The sequence below is a fragment of the Sturnira hondurensis genome, unplaced genomic scaffold, assembly GCF_014824575.4.
Source record: "Sturnira hondurensis isolate 20B ecotype Veracruz unplaced genomic scaffold, ASM1482457v3 Scaffold0009733, whole genome shotgun sequence".
In the NCBI taxonomy this organism is placed as follows: Eukaryota; Metazoa; Chordata; class Mammalia; order Chiroptera; family Phyllostomidae; genus Sturnira; species Sturnira hondurensis.
This window is the reverse complement of record NW_028082364.1, coordinates 1,906,218-1,932,772: the sequence shown is the minus strand read 5'-3', so window position 1 is coordinate 1,932,772 and position 26,555 is coordinate 1,906,218. Positions and strand designations below refer to the sequence as shown.

Genomic DNA, 26,555 nt, shown 5'->3' with positions numbered 1-26,555 from the left:
CGCCGACCGCGGTGGGTGGGAGGGCAGTGGGGAGGAGAAGCACGCCCAGCTCTCCACACAAGGCAGTCTGGGTGAATCTGCGGTCTCACCCCCACCAACGAGACCCCTGAGAACCAAGGGCACAGGTGGTGAGGACTCAGGCTGTTGAGTCCAACAGACCTTCCTTCCTATCCGACTTCCCAGTTGATCTCTCTGAGCCTCAATTCACTCATCTGTAAAATGGGGATGATGATACCCACATCTCAGGGTTGTTGGGGGGGCATCGAAAAGAGACAACTTCCCTGAAAGTCCCCTTCCCCCATGTCACCTTGTCATCACTGCACTAATCACACCACCATGTAATTGGTTACGTATCTCTCTGTCCCACCGCCAGGAGACTTTTTGAGGAGGGAAGTTATGTCTTATGAGTCTTAATTGCTCTTGTACCTCACACGTAGACAGTTCTCAATAAATGTGCGTTTCCGTCTTCTTCTGTTCACTGTATCACCAACACGGAACAATTCCAGGGTCATACCAAATAGTTACAAGGCCCCAGCCCTTTACCTAGTCACACAAAATCTTAACTGCACCCCTCCCCACCCGGAAAATAACTGGTTAACTGAGACACTGCCACAAATAAAGTTCTCATAATTTCATTGAAATATTGGCCGAAAATGACAGCCAGGAAGAAAACCCCTTCCCACAGCTGCTGTCGTTTCCGCTTCATCCAGAGTGACCTTGTCTGTCGACTGCAAACCACTTATTTGCTGGTTCATGGCCATGGTAGGGCGTCTACATTTGCAAACCAGACCACAGCGGAGATAACAGAGCAAAGCAGCACAACTGGAAGCACGACAAAGTATCATCCTCCACACCTTGTGAAACTGGAAAATGTCAGAGTGATAGTACTTCCACAGAAAAATGGTATTATTCTTCCGAAATAACAGCATGCGCATTTTTTATGTGCATACTGTTCTGGTGATTTGTTGAAGTGAGCTTTTTAAGAACAGAGACAGAATCGTGGATACGGAGAGCGTTTTGAAGGTGGCTAGATGGGAGGGGCGTGTGGGGAATGGGTGAAGAGGGGAAGGGGTTAAGAAGCAGAAATTGGTCCTTCCAGAATAGCCAAGGGGATATAAAGTAAAATACAGGAAATATATAGCCCAAGAACTTATACGCGTGACCCATGGACATGAACAATGGTGGGGGGACTGCCTGAGGTAGTAGGGGGTGCTGGGTGGAGGGGGGCAAAAGGGGAAAAATTGGGACAACCGTAATAGCATAATTCATAAAATATCATAAAAATAGAGAAAATAAAAACAATATTAAACTGAGTCCTAACTCATATTAGCCACTGAGAAAACACATTTGACAATAAAGAAATTGTGGCTTTATTACTTATTATTAAATGCTCCTGGGAATATGACCCAGCCGGACCTTGCTTTCTCATCTTCAACTGGGAAACACCCACCGTGATATGATAAATGGAAAGTTCCTAGAAGGTTTCCCTGGGACCGATGGGAGCTCCCCACTTCCCGGAGTGTTCACCAGGCCAACTCAGACGGCATTACTACGGGCTCCAGGGAAGAGGTCAGAGGTTTGACCATTTCTAGCTCCAGTTTCACCTTCCCCCACAGGCCTCCGGAAGAGCTAGCCCCTTTTTGAGTTCTAGTTCACTCCGGGAGAACCGTCCTAGGGACTTACTGACGAAGGATCCCCGCAAGACCAGCCGCTCTCAGAGATATTCAGGGGCCAGGCTGGCTTTTGGGAACCTCTGTTTCTTAAGCCAGACGACCAATCGCCTGTTAGTTACCTGCTGCAGGACATCTGGGTTTTGCTGCATGAAGTGCAGTAGTCTCTGGCCGGCCTGGGTAGCTTCTCTGCATCGAAGTGGCTTCTTGCCCTCTTTGGCTATGTGCTTGAAGAGGTAGGTGACGATGGAGTCCAAGCTGGTGCAGCAGCTGGAGGAGACAACCGTATCTGCACGAAGAAGAAGGGAGAACTCAGCTGCACCGCTGACGTGTTTGCATCACCGATTCCTCACAACGCCTCGACTGAGACATAATTTTCTGGTTTCAAGGCATTTCCCCCCAGCTTTCTGAGTTTATTTGGGTGACATTGGTTAACAAAATCATTCAGGTTTGAGGGGCACGATTCTAAATCAACACGTCATCTGTACACTGTACATGTGTTCCTCACCCTAAGTTAAGTCTCTGTCCGTCACCATTTTCCCCCTTAAACCTCCCACCCCGTCAATCACCACATTGTTGTCCTTGTCCATGAGTTTTTTTATTTTCTTTTTTGCTCAAACCCCACCACCTGACAGCTGTCAGCCTGCTCTCTACCTATGTGCTCTCACAACATGCTCTTTAGTTCATTTTGTTCATTGACTGGCTTATTTCACTTAGTGTAGAGCTCTCCAGGTCCATCCATGCTGTCACAAAGGGTGAGATTTCCTTCTTTTTTATTTTTATTTTTTTTAAATATAGTTTATTGATTATACCATTACAGTTGTTCTATTCCCCCCTTCACTCCCCTCCACCCTTCCTTCTTTTTTATAGCTGAGTAGTATTCCACTATGTAAATAACATACCACAGCTTTTTCTTTTTTATCTACTCAGCTACTAATGGACACTCAGGCTGCTTCCGAATCTCGGTTATTGTAAATAACACTGTAATGAACGCAGGAGTGCATATATTCTTTTGAATTAGTGTTTTGGGTTTCTTTGGATAAATTCCCAGAAATGGAACTGTTGGGTCATAAGGCAGTTCCATTTTTAATTTTTTGCGGTAACTGCATACTGCTGCCCACAGTGGCTGTATCAATCTGCACTCCCACCAACAACGCATGAGAGTTTCCTTTTCTTTACATACAGCCAAGACTAATTCGTTGATTTACTGACGATGGCCATTCTGATACGTGTGAGGTGATATCTCATGGTGGTTTAAATTCACATTTCTCTGATGATTAGTGGCGTAGGGCATCCTCTCACACGCCTATTGGCCATCTGTACGTATGTCCTCTTTGGAGAAGTGTCTATTCAGGTCCTTGGCTCACTTTTAAATTGGATTGTCTGGGGTTTTTTGGTGTTGAGTTTTATAAGTTCTTTATAAGCCTTGGTTATTAACCACTTATCCAATGTATAAGGCAAATTTGTTCTCCCATTCAGTGGGTTGTCTTTTCATGTTGTTGATGGTTTCCTTTGCTGTGCAAAAGCTTTTGAGTTTGATGCAATCCCATTTGTTTATTTTTACTTTGTTTCCCTTATCTGAGGAGATATATCAGAAAAAATATTGCTACAAGAGGGACTTCCGCCAAGATGCAGGCATAGGTGGAAACACTGTGCCTTCTCCCACAACCAAGTTTGAATACAACAAAGGTTTGGAACAAAGACACAGCCAGAGAACAGAAAATGGAATTATACGGAAGTCTGACAACAACGAACCATTCAACCGGGGTGGTAAGAGGGGCGGAGCCAGCAGTGGAGCAGGGTCGGGCAGGACAGATCCCCGACCTAGGCGCGCAGGTAGCCCGGACCCAGTCAGGGCTCGGGGTAGACTGACCGTGGTCACACATTTGAGCACAGTGAGATGGACCACGCAGGCCCCAAGGGGTGAACCCAGTGGTAGAGGGCTGACGGCGGTGGCACACTCGAGTGCAGTGGGACGAAACACGTGGGCCCCGGTGACGGTGGCAGCTGCTGCAGGAGGCGGCAGACGTGACGCCATTGCTCCTCTGTGACCCTGCCCCCACATATAGTGTCACAACCCAGCGACTAAGTTGCCCTGCTCTGGTGAACACCTAGGGCTCCGATCCTGCTACATAACAGGCACGAACAGCCCAAAAGATGGCACAAGAAGAATTCAAAGTCCCAGAGGCGATAACTCTAAGCGACCAAGAGATTGCCAGCCTCTCAGATGCACAGTTCAAGACATTTATCAGGATGCTCACAGAACTGGTTGATTATAGTCACAAATTAGAGGAACATATGAAGGCTAAACTAATTGAAATGAAGGGAAATGCACAGGAAACCAATAGTCATGGAAAGGAAACTGGGACTCAAATCAATGGAATGGACCAGAAGGAAGGACGAAACATCCAACCAGAAAGGAATGAAGAAATGAGAATTCAAAAAAATGAGGAGAGGCTTAGGAACCTCCAGGAAATCTTTAAACATTCCAATATCCAAATTATAGGGGTACCAGAAGGGGAAGAGGAACAGCCATAAGTGGAAAACTTATTTGAAGAAATAATAAAGGAGAACTTCCCCAGTCTGGCAAAGGAAATAGACTTCCAGGAAGTCCAGGAAGCTCAGAGAGTCCCAAAGAAGTTGGACCCAAGGAGGAACACACCAAGGTACATCATAATTACATTAGCCAAGATTAAAATGAAGGAGAGAATCCTAGAAGCAGCAAGAGATAAGGGGACAATTACCTACAAAGGAGTACCCATCAGACTGTCANAATAGCATAGACAATGGGTAGAAAATAGATAGGGGGAGGGCAAGAATAGTAGAGGAAATAAAGAATCTAAAGAACTTGAGACACATGGTTATAAACTAAGGGGGGGAGAATGGTGGGGGAGGGAGTTTGCGGGTGGAGGGGAATGAAGGGGGGAATAGAACAACTGTAATGGTATAATCAATAAAAAATATATATTAAAAAAAGAAAAAATATTGCTACAAGAAATGCCTGCGATTTTACTACCTATGCTTTCTCCTAGTATTTTTATGGTTTTAAGTCTAACATTTAAGTCCAACATTTACAAGGCCAGCATTATCCTAATGCCAAAACCAGACGGACACTATAAAGAAAGAAAATCATGGGCCTATACCTCCAATGAACACAGATACTAAAATCTTCAACAGGATATTAGCAAACTGGATCGAGCAATACATTAAAAAGATCACATACCATGATCAAGTGGGATCTATTCTGGAGACGCAAGGTTGGTACAATATCCACAAATCAATAAATGTAATATACCACATAAACAAAACTAGGGGTAAAAACCATATGATCATATCAATAGATGCAGAAAAAGCATTTGATAAAATCCAGCACCTATTTATTTGTGATAAAAACTCTCAGCAAAGTGGGAATAGAGGAAACATACCTCAATGTAATAAAGGCCAGATCTGACAAACCCACAGCCAACATCGTACTCAGTGGGCAAAGACGACCGGGGTTTCCCTTAAGACTGGGAACACGACAGGCATGTCTGCTTTCATCACTTCTATTCAACACAGTACTGGGAGTCCCAGCCACGGCAATCAGACAAGAAGAAGAAATAAGCATCCGGATGGGAAAGCTGTCGTTATTTGCAGATGACACACTACTGTATGTAGAGAGCCCTAAAGATTCCACCAAAGAACTACTGGAAACGATAAAGGAATCCGGCAAAGTAGCAGGATATAAAAACAAGTATCTAGAAATCAGTTGCATTTTTATACACCAATAATGAACTATCAGAAAGGGAAACTTAAAAAAATCCCATTCACGATTGCTTTACAAAGAATAAAATACCTAGGAGTAAAATGAACCAAGTATGGAAAAGACCTGTACTTGAAAAATTACAAGACACCGAAGAAAGAAACTGAGAAGATACAAATAAGTAGAAGCATATACCTTGTTCATGGATAGAAATAATTAACATCATTGAAATGTCCACACTACCCAAAGCAATCTACACATTCAGTGCAATTCCTATCAAGATATCAATGGCATATTTCACCGAACCAGAACAAATACTCCAAAAATTTATATGGAACCACAAAAGACCCCGAATAGCAAGGGCAATCTGGAAAAAGAAGAACAAAATGGGAGGAATCACACTACCTGATACCAAACTATACTATAAAGTTACAGTTATCAAAACAGCATAGTAATCAGACGGCATAAAAACAGACATATAGATCAATGGGACAGAACAGAGAGCCGGGAAATAAGCCCATGCCTTTATGATCAATCAACATTTGACAACATTTTATCAAATGTTGAAAAGGAGGCAAAGGCATGCCATGGAGCAGAGCTAGCCTCTTTCATAAATGGTGCTGGGAATAAAGGATAGATACGCTCGAAAAAATGAAACCAGACCACCTTCCGACACTGTACACAAAAGTAGACTCAAAATGGACCAAAGCACTTTCATCAAACTGTAAGTTCCTGAGGGAAGGGATTTGGCCTTGTTCATCTCTTTAAACCCCGTGTCCACTGCAGGACCGGTTACGGTGACATGTGATTACATATATGGCTCCTGGATACAAGTCAGGGGGAATGTTCCGTTTGTGACCTTAAAGACCCTCTGCTCAATGCGAGTGCCTTTACTACACATCTGCCTGGTGCACAGTGCCCTGCTTCAGGGGACACGCCCACCCTGGTGCACAGAGGCCACGGTTTGGTGCCTCAGCCACTGCAACACAGTGAACGACAAAACTGCTGGGAGGATGTCAAAGGGGACGTCAGCTTTGGGTGGGGCTCCAGGAGAGTCTAGTGAAGAAGGCGGCACCTGAGATGGGCTTGGAGAAGTTATTCCGGTTAGACATAAGGAAGGGCGCGTCCACGTGGAGAGATTAACACACATAATGTGGCAGAAAGGTGAGCTCTGGTTTCAAATCCCACCTTTTCCATTTACTTGCTGCACCGTTACTTTGAAAGAGGCACTTAACCTCTCTCGTCATTTGTAACATATACTGTAGAGCTGAATCAGAATAACTAGACATTCTCATAATGACAACAGCGGATACTTATTGAGAATTATTGTGTTAGTTGCATGGATTATTACTGGTAATCCTCACAATAGCATTATAACAGTTACTACTGTTCTCTCCATTTACAAGGAGGACAGCGAGAGATCCAGAGACTTGCCCAGTGTGGGGCTGTGATAGGGAGGGAGACAAAGAACAGAGACCCATGCTCTTAAACACGAAAATTGAGTAGACATTGGGCAAAATTGAGTCTTCAGGAAAAATATACGTAAGCATCAAGCGAGGTCCAAAACCACAATGGGGACTCAAAAGATGTCACCCTGGTGCAAGAGGAGGCTGCACTCAGGGAGCGGGACTTCCGGTTTGAGTGAAAGACCGCGGAGGGAAGTCGCAGAGAAGGCTGACGAGGAAGGTTCGGGTCCTGGAGGACATTGAATATTGGGCCGGGACATTCACGTTTACTCTGAAAGGCAACAGAGGCCCTTGTGAGATTTTTGGTTTTTTGTCTTTTGCAAGTAAGTGACACAATAGAACAACCATTTACTCATTCTCCTTTGTACATTTTAAAACGATCATTTCATGAACTTCTGAAAACCACTTTGTATATACGTGGTGTTATCTGCATTTTTCAAATGAGAACAGTGAAGCCCAGAGATAAGCAGATTGTCCAAAATTCATGGGTTTGATTCACAGCGTGACACTGCCCAGGTATTTTTGGCCAATGGTAACATACAAACACGATCCCGGGGAGTCTATGAAATGTGACAGAAACAGCAAGAGAAATAGTTAAAAACACCACGGACTCAAAAAGTGGCAACCATGCCAGACACCGGAGAGAAGTGGACTGGGAAAGCAGGACCAGGGAGCAGTGGGTTATTGAGTTCCTACAGCAATGGTTTCTTACTCGCTTTATTCACCTCTGAGGTTTGGGGACACACGTGCCCGTCACAGATTAGAGATGAAATATGAGCTGAATTGATTAAAGAACGGTGAGCAAAAGTAACCTGAGAAAGTTTTTGAAAGGTTTTGAGTTGTGTTTAGTAATAAAACCTACAGTTGATACACCACCAGAATTTAAAAACTCACATATACTGTTTTAGAAAGAAACGACACAGTAAATAAAAAGGGGCAGGTTGGGGGCAAGTTTTAGAGTACAAACATATGCATTCAGAACAGAGGCTGATGCCCCTGCTGGTGTGGCTCAGTGGATGGAGTGCCGGCCTGTGAACTGAAAGGTCGCCGGTTCGATTTCAGGCCTGAGTTGCTGGCCAGCTCCCCACTTTGGGGGCGTGCAAGAGGCAACTGATGGATGTATCTCTCACACACCAGTGTTTCTCTCCTTCTCCTGCCCTTCCCCTCTCTCTAAATAAAATCTTTAAAAAAATAAAACAGAGGACAACGATGGCAGCAGGATCACAAGGGGTTGCATGAGAGTTTAGACGATGGGCCCAGACAGCAGTTTCGGGAACCTGTGGAGCTGCTGGCTTTTCAGGAAAGCACTGTCCCCTCCTCCTGAGGCTCTGACACGTGACTGAATTATTAGTTAATTAACTGTTTACTCTCCCCACTGCCTGGGTTACTCTGCAGAAAAGGGAGGTTCGGTTTTACAACCCTGAGTGGCCGCGTGCAGGGGAAAACCAGGCCCGAGCGCCAAGTGCACACTTGCTGAGCCTGGGCGTCTTCTCTCCTCCACATTTCTACCTTGGAGGTCCTCAGCACGACAGTAAATGGGGTAAGTAACTTAACATCTGCAAGAGGAAGCGAGCAGGAAATAGATACGGTTCCTCTCACCAGTGGAGAGCAATGCGCTATCAATCATGCAAAATGGTGAAGACTTCACATAGACTGGGTGACCACATGCCACGCAGGTTGCATTAAAAGGTTCCAATGCACTGAGTCAGCTATGAAAAAGCACGGTAAACACTTTACATACGAAGGTCGGAGCGCACACCCTTGCAATAAAAGCACGGAGAAGAGCTTCCATTATGGCTGATTTATGGCCGGTGACTTTGAAACGGATAAACGTTATTTCAGGGTAGAATGAAACGGGAGGAATCGTAAGGCTTGAGGGGCATGTGACCAAAAAACGGAAGGAACAGTGCCGAGGACTGTGCACTGTTACTGGTTTTCTTCACGTGCGGCTCAGGCTACTGTGTGAGATTCAGATAATGAGTCTCTCCTGACGTAAAAGAACAAGCAAAAGTCAGAAATTTTCACATTCGATCCTATTTTTTGGTGTTCAGAATCTATAAGAAGGATTCATCAATAATTTAGGCAATTTTGGATATAATTTTTGCTAAAGATTTTATTTATTTATTTTTAGAGGGGGGACAGGAGGGCGATAGAGAGGAAGAGAAACACTGATCAGCTGCTTCTCCCAAGCCCACAGCTAGGGACCCAGCCAGCAACCCAGGCATGTGCCCTGACCAGGAATTGAACCGGTGACCTTAGGTTCGCAGGCCAGCGCTCAATCCACTGAGCCACACCAGCCAGGGCTAAACAGTCCTCTTTTTTAAACACACAGGGCACAATTCACCCACCAGTTATCCAGTGCTGACAATGCCATTTTGCAACAATTTAAGAAACTGAAGATAAAATCAAGAATACAAGGAAAACCACTCTTACCAGGCATCTAGCCATCAAAACTGTGACCTTTGTCAGGTACGTCTAGCAGGCTGGCAGGTAAAGAAGAATGGATGAGTTGTGAAGTTAGAAAGCCTCCCAGATCAGGTCCTAACAGCTGTATGACCTTAGGCGGATCGCTTCACCTCTCTGAGCCACAGCTCACCATCCGTGTGATGAACACGATCTTACCTGACTGACTCACTCAGAAAGTATTCATTGAGCACTTCCACGCTAGGCGCTGGGAATACAGTGAGATCGAGACTGCGCCCCTCCTTCAGCTCACAGTTAAGGAGGGAGCAAGGAGGACAAACAGTGCATCGGAGGGTCTGGCCCAGTCCCGGTGCGCAGAAAGCGTCCGAGGAAGCAATGAACACACGGGAACCACACGTGGGAACGCCGACGGCAGTATCGGGCACAGGGTGGGGGTCCGTGCTCATGCATTTAGTGAGTGGCAGCACTGGCTCTCGATTCCAAGTTCAACAGTCTCCCCATAAGGCCACTTTGTCAAGACTCACGCGAGAACCTTGCTTAAATGCAGATTCCAGGCCTCAGACCAGACGCTGAGAACAACACAGGCACCAGCGCCCAGTTCAAACTCTCCCGGAATTACTATGATGAGAGAGAAAAGAACGCCAAGCCAAACTGCAATAATAAAAGACATCAGTTTCTGTCCATGAAGAATTAACTGCCATGAGAATTCTCCCTTCTTACGTAAACAACTAGAACACGGAACAAAATATATGAAACAACATTTTCAGTTATCGCCCAACAAGTAATACAGGACTATTGAACCAGAGACGAGGGAAGCAAATGAGGTAATACCCACACAACTGCTCAAGCTTACTGCGCAGTGCAGTCTCCAGGCCGCAGACGAGGGAGGGGGAAGCAAACAAAGCCAAGTTTCTCACGGCGTTGAAGAGGAACAGCTGGGTCTGGGGAGGCTGAGGCAGCTGGAAACCGTGGGGCCGGGCACTAGGGAGGGGCAGCTATTCCAGGAGGAGTTGCGGAGCCCTGCAAGGAAGCCCTCTCCCGTCCCTGAACCACACAACCGGGACAGGTACCACCTGTGCACCTGGGGTTCCAGAAGGAAGGGAGACAGAGGAAGAGAGACAGACTGTAAGTATTTGAAGGCAAACTGCGATGGTATTATTTGAAGGTATACATTGGGAACCCTTGAGTACTACTAAAATTAAGAAGTATGGCGAAGAACTCAAAGGGGTTATAAAATGAACTCATAAAAAACACTAAATCCAAATCAAAAGAAGGGAGGAAAAAGAAAAGGAACGGAGTCAAGATGGGTTCCAGAGAAAACCAACAGCGACAGTGAAGTTTAAACTCAAGTTTAAACTTGGTAGTTACATGGCATGAAAACGGTCAAACCACTGATTAGAGGGTGGAGGGAGTCAGATTCGACATAAAAATATAACCCAACCATGTGCCTAGTGCTCTGCAAGTATGTCCACATGCTAATCCCCAGAACCTGTGAATGTGTTAGGTCACAGGTCACGGGTGTTCAGATGGAGAAGGTTGCTAATCAGTGGGACTGAAAATAGGGAGATAATCCGGGATTATCTTGGTGGGACTGATACAGTCCCAAAGACCTTAAAAGTGAAAGAGAGGTGGAAGAGGTCAGAGTCAAAGACAGACACACTTAGGGAAGGAGGACCACAGAGACCGGGTGTTGCTGGCCTACAAGACAGGAAACGGGCTGTGAGCCGAGGGATGTAGCTGGTCTCCAGGAGCAGGAAAAGGCGAGGAAATGCACGAACCTCTAGAAAGAGACCCAGCTCCGCTGACACCATGGTGCGAGGCGCACATCAGAGTCACGGCCTAAAGTGGCAAGATAACGGATTTCCATGGTTTGGGGCCACCAGGTGTACAGAAACTCGGTACGACAGCAATACAAAATACTGGGTTGGCTAAAGTGTCCGTTAATTTTTTTCTGTAAAATAAGGTGCATTTTTCATTTTCACTGGCAACTTTCTTGATTTGGACATTCTGAGTATGTCGGCCATCTCCTGCATGGCTGACGTTGACCATTCTCCCTTACGGTCTTGATGTTATCGCTGTGAATTTCAACTGGTCCACCCGACCGTGGAGCGTGATCCAGCAAGAAATCTCCGGCACAGAACTTCGCAAACCACTTTTGACACATTCAGTCAGTCACAGCACCTTCTCAGTATAGTGTACAAAACTTTTTTTGCATTTCATTTGTGTTTTTATCTTTCTTGAAATAATAAAGCATAATATGCCAAAATTGTGTGTTTTCCTCCATCTTCAGTGTTAAAAGGGCTACACAAAAATTCACCAATTTTGATAAGTTTTTTTTTAAAAAAAACATGCTCATATGACAACTGTCACACATAATCTAATGAAATTGTTTCAAATGAAGTTAAAGACAACTAAGTGCTACTAAAGCCATCTTACAGAATAAGCCAAACAAACTTTTTGGACAACCCAATCCTTGCTATCTATAAGACACCAACTTTAAATATAAAGACCCAGAGTAAAAGCAAAATGATAAAAAAAAAGATAGAGGATAACCATACTCAAAAGAGAGCTGAAGAGGCTAGTAGTATTGAAGTATTGCAGATTTCGGAGGAAAGAATATTCCAGGGATAAAGAGGGTTCTTTCACAATAACAACAGGGTGAATTCATCAAAGGGACACAACAGTCCTGAGCATTTGTACACCTAATCGTGGAGCTTCAAAATGCGTTGTATGAAGACCAATAGACCTGAAAGGAGAAATGGACAAACCTACAATTACAGTAGAGTCCACAGCACATCTCTCTCGGTAATTCAGAAAACAAGCAGAAAGCAAACAAGCAAGAAAGCAGTGAGTTCAGAAAGACCCCGGACGTTATCAATCGGTTGGAACCGACACGGAACCAGCGCCTCCCAACATCACTGGAGCACACGCCCATGTGCCCCCGGAACACTCGCTGTGTTTTGGACTATAACAAAGACTCAGTGAACATAAAAATTGTAACAATCATTGAGTATATTCTATGCCCACGTGGAATTAAACCAGGATCAATAATAGGAAGGTATCAGGAACATCTCTGAGCATTTGGAAATTGAACGATGTGTTGTTCCTAAGTAACAACCCATCAGTAAAAGAAGTCAGCAGGGCAGCTAGAAAATGGTTTGTTAACCTAGTAGAAAAAACACTGATATAAAAACTTTGTGAGGTGTAGTTACACAGTGTTTGCGTTCAGGCATTAAACAGGCATCTCAGAAAAGCAGGAAGGTCTAAAATCACTGATCTGAGCTTCTGCCTGACAAAACTAGATTGGGGAAAGTGGAGTAAAGTGAAAGACGGAAATAATGAAGATTATATATCCAATCAATGAAATAAAAATGGAAAAATAGGGGAACACCAACGAAAACTGGAAGCTGGTTCTCTGCAACATAACCAACAACCTAGGGCCAGAACGATCAAGAAAAAAAGAAAGAAGAGGCAAACTGCCAATGCCAGGGACAAAGGGGGGACATCACTACGGAAAACAAATCGTGTGAAAGGGTACATCATGGACAATTTTATGTCAAAGATGTCAGATTAACTTCAGATAAAAAAGTGGACAAATCCTTTTAAAATGCTACTCAAGATGTAAGAGGTAATTTGAACAACCTTATACCATGAACGAGATTTAATTTGTAGTTAAACACCCTGTAACAGAAGAAAAATCTAGGCCTAATGGTTTCACTAGAGGATTATGCAAATAAATGAAGAACTAATAACAACTCTACCCACGGTTTGAAGAGAACGGAAGAGGGCAGCATTTCCTGATTCACTGACGAGGGTGCCACTCTGACACTAACACAGGCAAAGGTGTGAGAAGAACAGAGAGCCATAAAAGAACTAAAACCTGTTTGTTCTAACAGTTTAGAAAGTGGAATCCAGGAATCTAAAAAAGAGATAATACCTTGTAACAAAGTGTGGAATGCAAGGTTGGTTTAACATTCAAATATGCATCAGTGATGATTAACATCATATCGTGTATTAACACACCTCTTCCCTAAAAAACCCATATGATCATCTCAACAGATGCAGAAATAGATGCTTTTTATCAAACTCAATACCCATTCATGGTAACACTCTGAGAAAACTGTAACAGAAGGGAATATCCTCAACAAGACAGACAGCACCTACGGAAACCCAGAGCCAACATTATACTAAGTGATGAAAGGATGAGCGCGTCATCCGTAACCCTGGAGACAAGAGAAGGCTGTCTGCGATCACCACATATTCAAAACTGTTCTGGGGATCCTAGCCAGTGGGATAAACCAAGGCAAAAAGCCACAAAGATTGGAAAAAAGGAGGTAACACTGTCTTTGTTTGCAGATACATCTATGTAGAAAAATCTAAAGTAATCTACAAAACGCTACCAGAATTAATAGGTGAGTTTGGCAGAGTTGCAAGATACAAGGTCGACATCCAAATATCAACTGCAATTCTACATAGTAGCAAGGAACAATATAATAAAATACTGAAATTCAACGCCATTTACAACAGCATAAAACATAAAATACTTACTGATACTTATTTATAAATACAACAAAATACGTACAAGACCCATACACTTAAAACCACAAAAATGCTACTGATAACGATTACGGGGGATCTGAACACCCCGATGTGCCGTTTTAGGGACTGGACGCTCAATAGCGCTGATGTGTTGGTTCTCACCGAAGTGGACTGGAGATCCACCGCGAAGCCCGGCCCAAGTTCCCTGCTCACTCTTTTTCCTAACAAGAGAAATGGACAAACTGACTCTAAACATTTATATTAAAAAGGCCAGGGACCCAGAATAGCCAGTTTTAAAAGAGAAAAACAAAATAGAGGGCTATACTGTCTGATTTGAAGGCTTACTACAGTATCAGGACAGCGCAGGGTTGGTACAAAGTAACCCAATAGATAGAGGATATTTTTTCAACAAAGTTGCTAGGACAACTGAATATCCACATGTTAAAAAAATCTGAGCTTTAATCTCATAATACTATATTCAAAAAGTTAGTGAAATGGCTTATAGACCTAAAAATAAGAGCTAAAACAATAAAACTTCTAGAAAAAAAACAGAAGAAAAATATCTGTATGGCCTTAGGGTAAGTAAAAATTTCTTAGTATGGGACCCAAAAGACATGAACCATAAGAGAAAAAAAAATTGGATTTCCTTAAGATTAAAAGCTTTTGTGCTTCGGAAGATATTGTTTAGAAAATAAAAAGACAGGCTGAGGGCTGAAAAATAACTGCAAAACATATATTTGATAAAGGATTTGTACCCAGAATACAAAATAAACCATCCAATTTAAAAAATGGGTAAAAGATTTAAACAAACTCTTTGCCAAGATACATGCAGAGCAAATAAGCAGGAAAAGAGGCTCAAATCATTAACCATTAGTGAAATGCAAATTAAAACCACAGTGAGATTCTACTTCACATCTACTGGGATGGCTAAGATGAAAAAGGCTGAGAGTAGCGGTGTTCCCATCGGGCACCCGGAGCCCGCAGACACTGCTAGGAGGAGCCAAATGGTACCATTACTTTGGGAAACAGTCTGGCCGTTTTTTTATGTTCAAAATATACGTGGCACACAACCCAGAAATCCCACTCCTTGGTATTTACTTAAGAGAAATGACATTTGTCCACAGAAAGACTTGTAACTCAATGTTCATTACTCAAAATAACTAAATAATGAAGACAGCTCAAGTTTTAAACAGCTGGTGAACAGATAAAAATTGGTGGTAATCTATGAAATGGAATAATACTCAGTGATGGAAAGGGATAAAGTAACTGATTCATAAATACAGGGGCGAGTCCCAAAGGCATTTTGCAAAATGAAAGACGCCAGACACAGAGGATTACACAATGTACGATTCCACTGACATGAAATTCTGGAAAAGGCAAACCACAGGGAGAGCAAGTAGACCGTGGTTCCACGGGGCCGGGGCTAAACGGAAGCACCGATTAGACGGGGGTGCGAGGGAGTGGGTGGTGGTGGTAATGTTTTACGCCTTGGCTCAGCGTACATACATTTGTCAGGGCTCAGTGAACAGTTCACTTAAAATGTGTAAGTTTCAGGATGTGTAAATTATACCTTAATAAAGCTGATTAAACAAACCGTGTATCAAAATATAACAGAAGCCATTTCACACTTGCAAGCAATTGTCACAACCTTTCAGTCTGGGCACGCATCCTGCCAGCGGGACGACCATCGCAATGAGCGCAGACAGCGAGGAGCACAGTCGAGTTTTTCCCGTGGAAGCGACGTTCCCCGTGCAACCTACCGAGGGTAGTGAGTCCCTCCGAGACCGAGGTGAGGACATACAGGAGCACGGGAGGCTCCAGGTTGGTGATGAAGCCCATGTGGTCCTGGGTGAGGCTCTCCAGGAGCGGGTAGTAAGCCTGGCTCAGCTTCCGGTATTGCTGCAACACAGAGACACTGAGTGTCAGTCACACAGAGGCCACGAGGACACGTGACAGTCCCAGCGGAAACTGCCATCTGTAACATTGGAAATGATAAACTTAAATAAAATAAACACGACATAAACACGTGAAACAGATGACGTAACGATTCTCAATTCGGCATTGAAAGGGTTCTAACGGGCATCTCTTGATGTCCAGAAACCCTCATTTGACAGCACAGCGTTTCATTTCAATTTCACTCTATGTGGCTAACACACAAATGCAAGTAAAATCTCTGTAGTAAGGAATTCAGAAGACTGAATTATTTTTCTGGACTGGAATATTATAACACCGAATACTGCCTAATCGTGGCTTGGCAAACCTTTTCTTTTTTTCCTTTGAACACAAAGAAATTTGCTCTTATGACAGGGTTTGGGCATTATGGTCTGCTGTATTTACACAGTGCCAACCCACCTAACTAAATTATAATTTAGTAAATGGCTTAACCTATAGCATAGACTACAGGCAAAAGATAAGTACATGAGAGAGATACCTGGAAAAGCTGAGATGAAACCCAAACCAGTATCCAAAGAAGCATACTCAGAAGAGAAAGAAGGCAGAGTACTTCTCAAAGTGCGATCAAGACCATGTCCATAAGAACTACATGAGGTGCTTGTTAAAAACGCAGTTTTCTGATCCCCACTTCAGATTCACTAAATGAAAAGCTCTGGGAAGAAGTCCAAAAATGGGCATTCTTAGTATGTCCACTAAGGAGCCATAGGCACCCTCAATTTTGAGAACAACTGAGGTAGAAGCTTGCCGGTCTATGAGAAAGAGGATGAGAGACATTCCTAGAACCACACCAGTTTGGGGGTGGGGCCTCCATTGCAGTGGAGGGTCCCCCCCATGAGCTGGTTGTAATGCAAGGCTCATCTGACTCAAGTTCCACTTTGTAATTACCGTTGCCCGGGCAGCCTTCAACATGCCTTCCATTCTCCTACAAAGAGGCTGAATCACTCTGCCTTGAGGACATCGAGGGGCATCTCCCACACAGGTTCACTCACGAAGGCCGCTGGAGCTCACGTGTAACCCTGGGTTGGGAGCAGGTGGGAAGCCTGCACTAAGGCTGAGCATGAACTTGGCTGTGCTACTGGAGTAATTACTGTAACCACACTGGGCATGTATTAGCTTTTGTGTAATCAGGCAGAGATGTCTAAAAAAAAAAGTCTGATGATGAAACAGCTCCGGGGAGGAGCCTGGAAATTTGAATTTTCCACAAGCACTCCAGGCGACTCTGATGGGCCTCCAGGTTTGAGGACCACAGACATACATCACAGAAAGTAGGTGGCAGAGTATAGAAGGGACCTAGAAATCTCCGCGTTTAAGTCACTTTACAGGTGAGACAATGAAGGCCTGGGGAGACACAGAAGGTGACTTATTCGTGGTAAAGGACCAGTGAGCGGCAGGGTTGAGGCTACGCACCAGGCTGCTCAACTTCCAGGGGAGCACTCTGCCCCCCAGACCCGAGTTTTGGAGGCCGTGGGGCCACCCAGCAGGGGAAGCGGACAGAGCAGACCTGAGGGGAAGACCCTGCAGCCAAGCCCGCACTTTCTGCTGTGGGAAACACAGACCTTTGCTGAGTTATAAGCGCAGCTGTAAGCAGCGAGCTGAAATGGCTGAGGACACGTTCTTGAGGTGCAGAGCCTGGAGCACGCGGGGTGGTTGGGCTGTCAGAGGTGGGGGCCGCGGTTCCCAGAACGGCGCATTTAATTACACAAACTCGGCCCCTGCAGTCGCTCAGCCTCCCTAAGTTCAGCCGAGATGCTGCTCTAACACGAAAAACAGTCCAGGCACCACCCAACCCCCCCCCCCCCCCCNTGGAGTAATTACTGTAACCACACTGGGCATGTATTAGCTTTTGTGTAATCAGGCAGAGATGTCTAAAAAAAAAAGTCTGATGATGAAACAGCTCCGGGGAGGAGCCTGGAAATTTGAATTTTCCACAAGCACTCCAGGCGACTCTGATGGGCCTCCAGGTTTGAGGACCACGGACATACATCACAGAAAGTAGGTGGCAGAGTATAGAAGGGACCTAGAAATCTCCGCGTTTAAGTCACTTTACAGGTGAGACAATGAAGGCCTGGGGAGACACAGAAGGTGACTTATTCGTGGTAAAGGACCAGTGAGCGGCAGGGTTGAGGCTACGCACCAGGCTGCTCAACTTCCAGGGGAGCACTCTGCCCCCCAGACCCGAGTTTTGGAGGCCGTGGGGCCACCCAGCAGAGGAAGCGGACAGAGCAGACCTGAGGGGAAGACCCTGCAGCCAAGCCCGCACTTTCTGCTGTGGGAAACACAGACCTTTGCTGAGTTATAAGCGCAGCTGTAAGCAGCGAGCTGAAATGGCTGAGGACACGTTCTTGAGGTGCAGAGCCTGGAGCACGCGGGGTGGTTGGGCTGTCAGAGGTGGGGGCCGTGGTTCCCAGAATGGCGCATTTAATTACACAAACACGGCCCCTGCAGTCGCTCAGCCTCCCTAAGTTCAGCCGAGATGCTGCTCTAACACGAAAAACAGTCCAGGCACCACCCAACCCCCCCCCCCCCCCGCCCTTCCCCGCCTCATCACCGCAATCCCACACCCGAGGGGGCAGCACTTCACACGTTCTGCACAGAGGCCCCGGGGATGCACGCGTGCTCACCAGCAAGTCGCTGTGGGACACCGAGAGCAGCATCTTGACGAAGGCCTGGAGTGCGTTGTCAAAATGGTCGTCCCCGTACAACTTGAAGACGCCAAAGCTGACATAATTCCCACACAAGGCCGATTTGAGAGCTGAATAGCAGATGGAGATGCCCTTGAGCTTCATCGGATAAATCTGATCTTTTGAGAGGCTCCCGAGGGACAGTATCTGATTACCTGTTTGAGGGTAAAAGCAGAAAGAGAAAGGGCTACAAGGAGACACAATTTGGAGCAGTTAGGAGGCGCACTATTGGACGATTCTACTTTCCTGCTTATGTTCACTCCCCCTGCCACGGTTCCAAGAATCATGCCATTCATGCCCTGAAAATGTAACTATCTAAGGCAGTTCACCTGGGAAGTACAAACAGCCTGAGGAAAACCAATTAAGGGCATTAGAAAATATTTTATATTTTTATCCGGATGCATATCTCGATATGTAAAAATTCACTGAGTTTTACTCAGGATTAGTTCACTTTATGCACTTTAATATGTGCGTTATCCACTCTCCAATAAGCTGTTAAGGAAAAGTAGGACTAAATAACCAGCTAAGTCAAGGGGAAAAGATAACCTAGACTGAGAGATATAAATTACTCTGAATTCTGCAGTGAATTTTCAACCTTTTTTTATATAAACTTGATCTTGAGATACTTCACTTTTAGGGGCCTCACAGGTTTGGCATGTGAATTAAATGAAATAAGACACATAAGAAGTTCTTGGCACAGCACGCAATAAATGTTACTTCCTTTTCCTCCTTAGACCCTTTTGGATGACTGCTTTAAAAACTGTACTTCAATTCTATGCTGACCATCAAAAGACAAAGAAATGTTTATATAATCACCTTAAAATTTTTACTAGGTATGTTACTAGGTGAAACCTGAGAATGCTTTTTCAAAAAATATAAAGCTGTACATGTTTCTTTGCTCTGCTTTTCCCTGTTCAAGTGCCGCTTCTAAAATGGAAACAAAATTCAATTTACAAAATTTAGAGGTGCATTGTTGTAGTTTTGCACTGTGTCGACTCGACTAAATAAGAATTCAGTTTCCCAGAATGCATTTCCCTGTATGGTTGTTGGGAAGAATTGGGCGAAACAGAAATGTGAGATTTGGGAGGTGGAAGTGAAGCAGCCGCCGTGGTTTTCTTACGGCCATTCTGATTAGAGAGTGAGAGTAAGACGCAGAAATGCCAGTGGGTTTCAGTTCGTCCCCGCTCTTTCCTGCTCTGTGACTAGAACGACCAGCTGTGCTGACCGCTGGTCCCAAGCTCACTGCCAAGTCCCTGGCAGCACACTCGCAGGGCGGCAGCGCTGCAGAGGCGACAGTCTCTCAGTGACTTGCACCCCAGTCCCCGCGCCACACCCCTCCTCTGAGGTGCCACTCGGCAGCTCGGGTGTGTGCAGCTTCCAGCCTTCCCCGCTGCTCCAGCCTGTCCTTCTGTGCCACGGTGTCAGGAGGGCTGGTGGGTGATTTTTCTCTTGAACTTCCAACTCCTCCCACTGGATCTCTCTCCCCACCTTTGCCCACGATTATGAAAGGTCTGATTCCTAAATTCCCTATTCCGTGTGTTTCCCCGTTCGACCCCTGATGGGTATGTTTATTATGGTAGTCACACGTTAGAGGTCTAAGAGGTTAAGAAGCGCCAATACTTCTAGCAGATCATAAACCACCCTCGGCCTGTCCGAGTGAAACCCTGTGTGTAGGTTTCCTTCTGTGCATCCTTAGAAGCCCATATAGCCTTGCTTATAATTTGTCCATCCGACTGCAGAACCACGGACTGGAGGCTGCAGCAAACCTTGGAGTTCGCCCCACACCCAATTCCGTACCCCCTCTTATGCCCTCACCTCGACTCACCTGCCACACCTGCCAGTGAGCGCCACACCGACTCGACGCAACACAACGGCACCAACTCGACAGTTACTGCGTGTGCGGAGCTGGGCTGAACAGAGCGATGAAATAAAACCTCTGCTCTGACGGGACACCAATAGATTTGCAAAGACACGGCTGCACACCAGGCGACAAACACTGTCAGAGAGGCGTGTCTGGATGCTATGGGGATAGCAGGGACCGACTCTGCGTGGGCAGGAGGGTGGTGGGTTCTTGCTCAAGGATCAATTGCAGCTCCCCGGCAGATGCGGAGGGAGAGGAGTGTTTTCCAGGGAGAGCAGGTGCACAGGTACGGAGGTGTAAGACAGCAGGGTGTGGCAGGACAGGTTCTACCTGTCCTGTGCCTCAAACTCAATACAAGGCAAAGTGGGCCTTTCCCGTCCCTCCCTTTCCCAGGAAAGAAAAGTACCGTTTACGTGCGATGGAAAGGGGCAGAGTAACTGGTGGGAATGGGGGGAGGGGGTGACGGGGGTTGTTCACATACTTTGTGGGGTTTGCTGGGGTGGCCAGGGTCGAGGGGAGAAAACTGGGTCATCACATTTGGGACCTCTGCATGCTCATGTTCTGGGGGAAGCAAAGGCTCTGCATTCTTCAGAAAGAGACGGGCTAGGCAGGCCAAGAACTCTGAGGGGGAAACACTGATTGTAAAGGCCCGGACGACCTATCGGCAAGAAGGATTAATTACTCAGAGCCACAAGCTGCACCTCTACGTTAAAGGTGCGGTGCGGCACGTCTTTTGGACTGTTCCAGACCACCTGTGTTGAAGGCCGTGCACAGCATTAGAGCAGTGAACAGTATATGGCATCGTGACCGGGCCACAGTGGAACGAGCAGTGCTTTTAAGACAGGAAATGCTTATCTCGCTGTGTTCCAGTGCCTTGGTGGCACTCCCTGGGGGCCGTGAAAGACCAGGGATGCAGGTGAACAAACGTAACAGACCAACAGAAACGCAGAGACGCAGACGACAGTGTGGTGAGCACCAGAGAGAAAGGGAGCGGGGGAGGGAACAAAGGGTAAAGCGGATCAAAGACATGGTGACTCGGGAGCAAGTACACCACGCGATGGACAGCTGATGTGTCACAGAACTGTACACGTGAAACCCGCCTGATTTTATTAACCAATGTCACCCAATGATTTTAATTAAGAAAAAGAAAAGACTATGGAAGAGAAGGCCTGGCTCAGTTGTCATTCACTGACTCCAGTGCAGCTTTTTTCAACAACACTTACTGAGACTGGAGGTCCTGCCCTCAAAAAGCCCAACATCCAGAAGACGGCCTCTCACTACTGCAGACGAAAGGGACTGGCCTGGGTTTGGTTCTGACGTTCCTCTGAAGGTGACAGCCCCCCTGGCCGCCCACCCCCCACCCGAAAACGCCCTTTCCTTCCTTCCCAGCACCCCCCACAGGGGGAGGTCTGTATTACACTGGCGGGCAGCTGGGAGATGTAGGCATCGCCAGCCTGGCAGCCACGGAAGCCAGTAACCGTCGCCACTTTGGTGCTATTGTTGCAGCACTAAAGGAAATGATCCTTTCCTCAGTGAAATAAAAGGAACTTTGAAAGTTTAGAGTCAAAAGGAGAATCTGTACATGTTCCCCTGACTCCACCTGCCATGAGTGGGGGCCGGGGGAATGAGGTGCGGGGACAGGCTAACGTCAGACCTGGGTCAGACGGCTGGTGAGGTTACACGCTGGGACTTGGGAAAAGACACCGTGAACTGAGTGGGGCGCCTGGCCGGAGGTGATGATAGGGGGCAGGAGGCGCAACGCCAGGAGCTGCCATTCTTCCTCCTGCACGCGCAGCGCAGCAGGAGGGGTCTACTAAACGGTAAGGGCAGTGAATGGGGACACAGGCGCAGAGGACGCCCGATGTAGGTAATCCGGCTCATTAAAAACATTTTCCGCCCTGGCTAGTGTAGCTCAGTGGATTGAGCGCGGGCCTGCGAACCACACGATCACGGTTCGATTCCCAGGGTTGCAGGCCAGTTCTCAGCAGGGGACCACGAGAGGCAACCACACATTGATGTTTCTCTCTCTCTCTCCTTCCTTTCCCCTCTAGAGATAAATAAAATCTTTACAAACAAACAAACAAAAATGTTTTCCTTATTATTAGCGTATGTTAACTGCTGGGGTTCTGGGGAAGCCTTTTTTGTGTGTCTGTTTCTGGTTAGCTCCCAGCACTTAGTCAGCAGTAGGCAACTCTCAAGATCTAGGTTCAGAGAGGGGAGTCCATATAAAGATGCAAAATCGCTTACTTTCAAGTCTGTTTCTTAGAGAAACTTTTTTCCTCTGACCCTCTCTCTTCCAAGGACACCTACGGAGGAGCAGCGGCCGCCACGGGCCTCGGCCGGGGGTGCTGGGCGGCAGGAGACCACTCTAGCCTACGACAAACGTCATGAACACACATGCAGCGACGAACTGGCGCGCTGCCGACCCGGGCTTCGAGGACTCCATCTTTCTTACTGCCGGGGTGTCTGAGCAGATTATTACGGTCTGCCGGCCAGTCTCCTCATCTATGGAAAGGGAACAGTCACAGTTCCTGTAACTCAGAAGGCTCTCAGATGGCGTGAAGGAGGTGGCATCGGCGAGGAGACCACCACAGAACCGGCCAGTGCTCCGTAGGAGTAAGCTGCAACGACACCCATACTGGGGGCCACTGCCTCCTCCAGTCTGATAGCTCGTAGGGTCACGGTTGGGGAGCTGTGGCCTGGCAAGGAGGCAGCGGGGAAGCTGGGTGTGTGCACTGTGCAATACCGTCCCCTCCTTCTAACACGTAATTCAAAGGAAGGCCAATACTTTATCTCTGACCACCTTCGCTCTGTCCCTTCAGTGGCGAAATGGCTCCAGGGGTCACAGTGGGGTTCTCTGCCCCCCGTTCTACCAGTTCTCTGCGCCCTTAAATGCACGCTTAGGGGAGAAAAGGCCCAGTGATGAGATATTGTAACAGAGCGCTGTACCAGGAGAACTAACAGCATGGACAATCCATTACACCGATTTACCTTTTCCTTTTCCCTTTTAATCTCTAAAATCTTAAAGGGAGCGTGATATTTAGCTGACAGCTATATGGGCTGAATGTCTCCATTTATCACCGGGGCAGCTACGGGGAGAGAACCGCAAGCGCGCTGCCACCCCGTGGTTCAGGCCCCTCTCTGCAAACCTGCCAAGGCCTGGGTGGAAACAGCCCAGTGAGAACAGGGGCTGTGAAGGCTGGAGAGGGGTCTGCTTCCCTTCCAGGTCGGAAAGGGTGGGAACAGGGCAGTGCGCAGAGGCTGTGGGAGACGGAGGAGAGCGCAGGAAATGTGAATTAGTACAACCAGTCTGCAAGGCAATGCAGTGGCATTTCTTTAAAAAGATAAAAATGCGTAAACCCACTTCCGGGAATATATTCTAGTTCCCAGCGCCAACACCACACCCACATCTGCTGGCATCTGCACTCACACGCCGTCTTCTGAACAGGCCGCCCCCTGCGTCTGTTCGACTAACTCTCATCTCCTTTACGTGCTTAACCAAGTGTGATTCCCCCCTTTCTACGCAGTCATTTTTTTGTTAGATCATCTTACTGGTATACAAGTTATGCTATTAGCTCTTCCATGAAAAAAACACAAAACCTTACCTTGTCCCGACTTCCATGCTAGGTAGGTATCATTCCCCCTTGTACTAAAACTTCTCTGGAAAATGGCCTGTATTTGCTCTGGTGAGCTGCTCTCTGACCCTCTTGCACGCCCACTTCCACACCCACTCCACTGAAGTGCTCTGTTCGAGGTTCCCCAGGATCTCCCCGCTGCTAAATGTCATGGTCAACTCTTGGTCCTCCCCTTACTTGATCCATTGGTGGCTTTGGACGCAGCTGCGTACCTCTCTCCGTCTTACAAGACGCACACTCTTCCAATTTTCTTACTTCAGTGCTCGCTCCTTCTAACCCTCCTTCGCTGGCGTCGTCTCCTCTCCCTTCTTCCTGATGCTGCAGCGACCAAACCTAGGTCTTTACATTTACATCCCCCCCCTCCCCCGCAATGCTGGTGATCGGTAACCTTACCTAGTTTCCCACTTTAAACACCATCTAAGGGTCAATGACTTCCCTATTTGTTTCTCTAGCCCAAACCTCAGACCCATCTACCCAACTCCATGTTCATCCTCTCCACTTACACGTCCCATCAACATCTCAAGCTCATTACGACTCAAACGGAACTTTTGATCTGCTCACACCCATCTTAGCCTTCCCCATCTGTTAACGGCAACCTCGTCCCCCCAGCTGTGTATGCCAAAATCCTCTATGTTATTCCTCTCATGCTGTGTAGCCAATCCACCAAAAAATCTGATTTGCTTTCCCTTCAAAATACATTCAGAATCCAACCGCTTCTCACCAATCCCCCTGCTATCCCCTGGGCCAAAGCCACAGGAAGCCATACCACTCCTCTGCTCAAGACATTTTAAAGTTGCTCTTTTACCTTGGAGTTAGGGTCGGAGTCCTGATAATGGTCTATAGGACATGACATTAACGGCATTGCTCTCGCTGTTTCTCTCCCTTTGGTTTATTGTGCTCTGGCTACTGAGCTCCTTGCTGTTCTTCAGACATGCCAGACACGCTTCTGCCTCAGGACCCCAAAACTTGGTGTTCCCTCAGCCCGGAATGCTCCTCCCCAAGATGTACCTACAAGAAGCCCCCTCACTTACTGCTAGTCTCTGGCAGGCGCCATCTCAAGGGGGCCTACCCTGACCGCTGCATACAGCTGCAGGTTTCCAGATCCCCGGCACTTCGCATGCCCCTTCTCCTCATTTCCTGCCTCCCTCCCTCCCTTCCTTTTGAAAAATGTTTTATTGATTTTGCTATTGTAGCTGTCTCAATTATTTCCCCTTTGCACCCCTCTGCCTGGTATCCTCTTCCCTCCAGCATACCCCCCACCCCCACTTAGTTCATGTTCATGGGTTGTGCATGTTAAGTTCTTTGGCTTCACATTTCCTATACTGTTCTTAACATCCCCCTGTCTATTTTATACCTACCAATTATACTTCTTAATCCCTGCACTTCTCCCCTCAATTCTCCCCCTTCTCCCCACCCTAGTGGACACCCTTCCAAATGATCTCCAAGTATCTATGATTCTGTTCCTTTTCTGGTTGTTTGTTTCTTAGATTCAGTTGTTGATAGTTGTGAATTTTTTGTTGTTTTAATGTTCATAGTTTTGATCTTTTTCTTAAATAAGTCCCTTTGACATTTCATATAGTAAGAGCTTGGTGATGATGAACTCCTTTAGCTTTACCTTGTCTGGGAAGCACTTTATCTGCCCTTCCATTCTAAATGATAGCTTGGCTGGATAGAGTAATCTAGGTTGTAGGTTCTTGCTTTTCATGTCTTTGAATACTTCTTGCCAGTCCCTTCTTGCCTGCAAAGTTTCTTTTGAGCATCAGCCGATAGTTTTATGGGAACTTGTTTGTAGGTAACTCTCTGCTTTTAAGATTCTCTCTTTATCTTTAACCTTTGGCATTTTAGTTATGATGTGTCTTGGTGTGGTCCTCTTTGGGTCCAACCTGTTTGGGACTCTCTGTGCTTCCTGGACTTGTGTATTTTCTTTGCCAAATTAGGGAGTTTTCTTTCACTATTTTTTCAAATAAGTTTTCAATTTCTTGCTCTTCCTCTTCTCCTTCTGGCAGCCCTATGATCCATAGGCTGATACATTTAAAGTTGTCCCAGAGGCTCCTAACCCTATCCTCGTTTTTTAAAATTCTTTTTTTTTCCCTGCTGTTCTTATTCAACGCTTTTTACTTCCTTGTGTTTCAAATTGTTGGTTTGATTCTCGGCATCCTCCTCTCCACTGTTGGTTCCCTGTAGATTTTTATTTCACTTAGTGTAACCTTCCCTTCTCCCTTTATTCTGTTCCTGTGCTGAGTTCTCTGAGCGTGCTGACCACCGGGGTTTTGAACCCTGCATCTGAGAGGTGGGTTGTCTCCGTCCGTTCTTTTCCTGGAGTTTGTTCTGCTACTTCATTTGGGTCATGTTTCTTTGTCTCCACAACTTGGCAGCCTCCCTGTGCTGGTTTCTGTGGATTAGGTAGAACTGCACTGACTCTCTTAGTAGCGTAGCGTGGCTTTTTGTCAAAATGGCACCTGAAAACTGTGTGGGGTGGAGCCTTAGGAAGTTGCCAGAGTAGAGCAACCTGCTTCGCCACTTTGTGGCTGCGGGTGGGGGCAGGGCTAGGAGAGGGGACAGTGCGGCTGCCTGGCTTCTGGAG

General features: G+C 46.3%; 1 protein-coding gene across 2 annotated transcripts in view; it reads right to left on the bottom strand.

The window, feature by feature from the left end:
• RANBP17 (RAN binding protein 17) overlaps positions 1 to 26,555 on the bottom strand; it is a 239,136-nt gene that overhangs the window by 20,734 nt on the left and 191,847 nt on the right. For both annotated transcript variants that reach the window (XM_037057757.1, XM_037057758.1), the window contains 3 exons: positions 18,416 to 18,630; positions 15,602 to 15,740; positions 1,793 to 1,959 (listed from right to left, as the gene is read on the bottom strand). In XM_037057757.1, coding sequence (XP_036913652.1) covers positions 1,793 to 1,959; positions 15,602 to 15,740; positions 18,416 to 18,630 — 521 coding nt within the window. The remainder of the gene's footprint in view (positions 1 to 1,792; positions 1,960 to 15,601; positions 15,741 to 18,415; positions 18,631 to 26,555) is intronic.